The 3570-nt window shown below is 41.5% G+C and overlaps 2 protein-coding genes across 2 annotated transcripts in view; one reads left to right on the forward strand and one right to left on the reverse strand.

Annotated features, from left to right (window-relative positions):
- The window catches only part of LOC118339996 (beta-enolase), a gene marked incomplete at both ends in the record, with an annotated part of 3368 nt that extends 475 nt beyond the window's left edge, over positions 1–2893 (reverse strand). The window contains 7 exon segments of the mRNA XM_035677840.1: positions 490–687; positions 1234–1456; positions 1822–1955; positions 2036–2105; positions 2432–2490; positions 2587–2682; positions 2804–2893. Of these exon segments, the coding sequence (XP_035533733.1) occupies positions 490–687; positions 1234–1456; positions 1822–1955; positions 2036–2105; positions 2432–2490; positions 2587–2682; positions 2804–2888 (865 nt within the window).
- A 433-nt stretch (positions 2894–3326) lies between these two features.
- Positions 3327–3570, forward strand: part of LOC118341964 (receptor-type tyrosine-protein phosphatase beta-like) — a 31201-nt gene continuing 30957 nt past the window's right edge. The window contains exon 1 of the mRNA XM_035680392.1: positions 3327–3570. The gene's annotated coding sequence lies outside the window, so the exon portion shown is untranslated.

Genomic DNA, 3570 nt, shown 5'->3' on the forward strand with positions numbered 1-3570 from the left:
GAATTGTTTTATAGTTTGCTGCTATAATTTGTCTTATTGATAACTTATTTTTTTAAGTTATTAAGGTTCCACAGAGATGTTCATTGTGCTGATATCTTAGCCAGCGTTTAAAATAAATACTCTACTAATATTTAAAAATGTTCAGTATTTCATTTACTGCTGATCTTTTATCCATGTAACCTGCGCGCTACTGACCTCCGCCCCGGGACTACAGATGAAAATGAGCTTTTAGCTATATCTGGTACATTACATGTATTATGTACTGTGTGTATACACTTTTTAAATACACATAAAATAATAAATAAAAATAATACTAAACAACTTTTTATAATGATGACATTACTGATTATTATGAGTTCTAAATTGCATTAAAGTTTATGGAGGTCCATTCACTCCCATTGTATCTATAACCCAACTGATACAGGAAGGTCAATGAGTTTTACATTGATTATAAAGCCAATCACACACTGCGGAAGAGTTCTGTGTTACCAGGGTAGTTCTTGATAAAGCTGCGGTACAGGTCTCCCAGCTTCTCTCCGCTGATGTGTCTGGACGGGTCGTCAGGGGACTTGAAGTCCAGGTCGTACTTGCCACTGCGGAAGAACTCAGAGGCCGCCACGTCCATTCCGATGATGATTTTGTCGGGGTAACCGGCCTTCTCGATGGCCGACTTCAGCAGCTCCAGAGCTGCGTGAAGAGGGAACAAGTGTTATTGATCGCTGTGTGAGTGAGAATGATCACAGTCTACACTGACAGAGCCTTCACTGTCTGATCAACAGCCTCATCCTGTGTTAGAAAACTACCAAAGAACTGATGAGACGAAAACACGGAATCTTTTAAAAAATAAGACTATTAAGTCTGTATGATTGTTAAAACTGATTAAAAAAAATACAGAATACAGACAGATAATTAAATAGAAATATCAGGAAAACTCATCTCTGATCAATATTCACAGCTCATAATTCATCCAAATCTCTGGTTTTCCACAAACTTACTGCAGTTACTGAGTTCACTGTTTGTGTTCATGGTTCAGTTTATTGATGGTTGTTGTTATGATCAGTAGAATATGAAATATACAGAAAATATAGTCAGTTTACTCACTGTTGCAAGAAGTTGGGAACACGTTGCAGTATTATTAATAAGTAAGATTTGTTTTAATGAATTATATGATATAACAAACCCCTAACGTAGCACAATACTGAGATCAGACAGACAGATGGGTGGATGTCTCACCTTCATTGTTCTCCAGGATGTTGGGGGCGAAGCCTCCCTCGTCTCCTACGTTGGTGGCGTCTTTGCCGTACTTTGCCTTGATCACATTCTTCAGGTTGTGGTACACCTCAGCTCCGATCCTCATGGCCTCGTGGAAGTTGGCGGCTCCAACTGGAAGAATCATGAACTCCTGCATGGCCAGTTTGTTTCCAGCATGGCTGCCTCCGTTAATGACGTTAAAGGCCTGCAGAGGAGGAGGAGGAGTTTGTTTATACCGACGAGAATAACAAACCACGGCGACACAATTTATTTGTGCATAAATTATTGTTCCTGAGCATTTTTACTGCTGTTTCTGCATCATGTCAGATTGTCAGGTAAAGAAATATGCATTTGATAATCACAACTCCATCATCAGTAAAAAAAATATGATTAGAAATGATAATAGGAGCATTTAGCCGGAGGAAGAAAGTCTGCAAATTTAATTCATTTGCATCACTTTAACTCAATACTCAATACTCATTTTGACATGTAACTAGCCACATATGCTATATAAAAGTATAAGTCAGTACTTTGTGCCCCTCCGACCCGCCAGAAGCCCCTCCCACTCACAGGAACAGGAAGTATGACATCTTTGTGTCCGGCGAGGTCGGCAATGTGGCGGTAGAGGGGAACTCCCTTCTCTGCTGCTCCAGCCTTACAGACGGCCAGCGACACGCCCAGGATGGCGTTAGCACCAAACTGAGCTGTAGAGAGAGACAGACAGGTTAAAAAGAGACAGACTGGTCAGACAGAAGGACAGACAGGAAGACAGACAGGTCCTTACATTTGTTCTCAGTGCCGTCCAGCTCCAGCATGAACTTGTCGATCTTCTCCTGCTCGACAACACTGAAGTTCTGGAGAGACAGGAAGTCTACAGTCAGTATAAAGCAGGTCATACGCTGTCAAACTAACAGCAGATATTATAAAATAATACGTTAACTTAAACCTCCAAACACTCAACACCATGAAATAAAAACTCAAAATGAACTGCCGAAGTAAAAACTTGTTTATATCATCATCCTCGCTGTGCTATAACGCTTTCAAATATCTGTTTTTATTTCAGTTTATGAATCATCAAAGTCTCAATGACCCCCTGAAGGGTAAAAATGTGATAGTCACATCATCATCACAATCACTTTGACTTTACTGTTTTTTTAACGACATATTGATCGTTTGATACCTTTGCAATCAGCTTGGGGGCGATGTCCTTGTTCACGTGATCCACTGCCTTTATTGTACCTGAAGGGGAAAGTAAAGCCGTGTGAGATCCAGATGGACATGAAGGAAAATGCTACAGGGAGTTGAACCCTCACTCTGTCACTGCCTTGCTCCTACCTTTGCCCAGGTAGCGGCTCTTGTCTCCATCGCGAAGCTCCAGAGCTTCATGGACTCCAGTTGATGCACCGCTGGGAACGGCTGCCCTGAACAGACCTGAGAGACAGACAGACAGAGTTGGTTATGGAAGGTAGATTTTAGAGGTAAGCTAGCAATTTCCCTCTGCTTCCAGTCTTTAACTTATTTAGTCTAATAACTGAAGCTTGTAGGTTCTCACCCTTGGCTGTCCACAGGTCCACCTCCACTGTGGGGTTTCCTCTGGAGTCCAGAATCTCCCGAGCGTGAATCTTAGTGATAGACATCCTGACTGACGGAGGGAACAGAGAATGCAATTAATGAGATTCAGTCAGGAACAAGACACTCAGACTGTTTATGCTAATACAAAGAGAGTGCAGGATCTGCAGTTTACGGGGCAGAGGTCAAAGAAGTGTTCATGATTCATTGAATGACTCAGAGAATACATATTTAATAATAATAATTATACAATAATTAATAATTGAATACACATTTGGCTGGACAGTCATAAACTCTGAGTCAGTGTAGTTACTGCCGTTAGCCTCTGGAGGGCAGTATACTACTGCACTGCCCACACTGAGTGGAGTAAAGGAGCCTGTGTGTTATTTCCAACTGGATGTCCTTGCTTTATAGAAAGAGACAGAACTGATAAAGTTTATGTGAATTCATCAGACAGACAGGCAAACAGACAGACAGACAGACAGGCAGAGAGACAGACAGCCGGTGAGACAGACAGGGAGGGAGTCCAGAGAGAAGTGAGGAAAGACTGAGTTTGAATTCTGAGAGGGTCGAATTGAGGATGGACATGAAGCAGAGAAGAGACGACGGACAAAAGAGATAACATTTTACAGAAAAAATTAACAAGTCGCTGTCCGGCTGTTTTATTCTCCAGGTTTGATTTTCCAGAAGGACTCGTTCTCAGCAGAAGACCTTGAAGACAAACAAAGAAAAGGGATATTTTCTGAATTG

The sequence above is a fragment of the Morone saxatilis genome, unplaced genomic scaffold (assembly GCF_004916995.1).
Source record: "Morone saxatilis isolate NCDOM2014 unplaced genomic scaffold, NCSU_SB_2.0 Contig10, whole genome shotgun sequence".
Classification (NCBI taxonomy): domain Eukaryota; kingdom Metazoa; phylum Chordata; class Actinopteri; family Moronidae; genus Morone; species Morone saxatilis.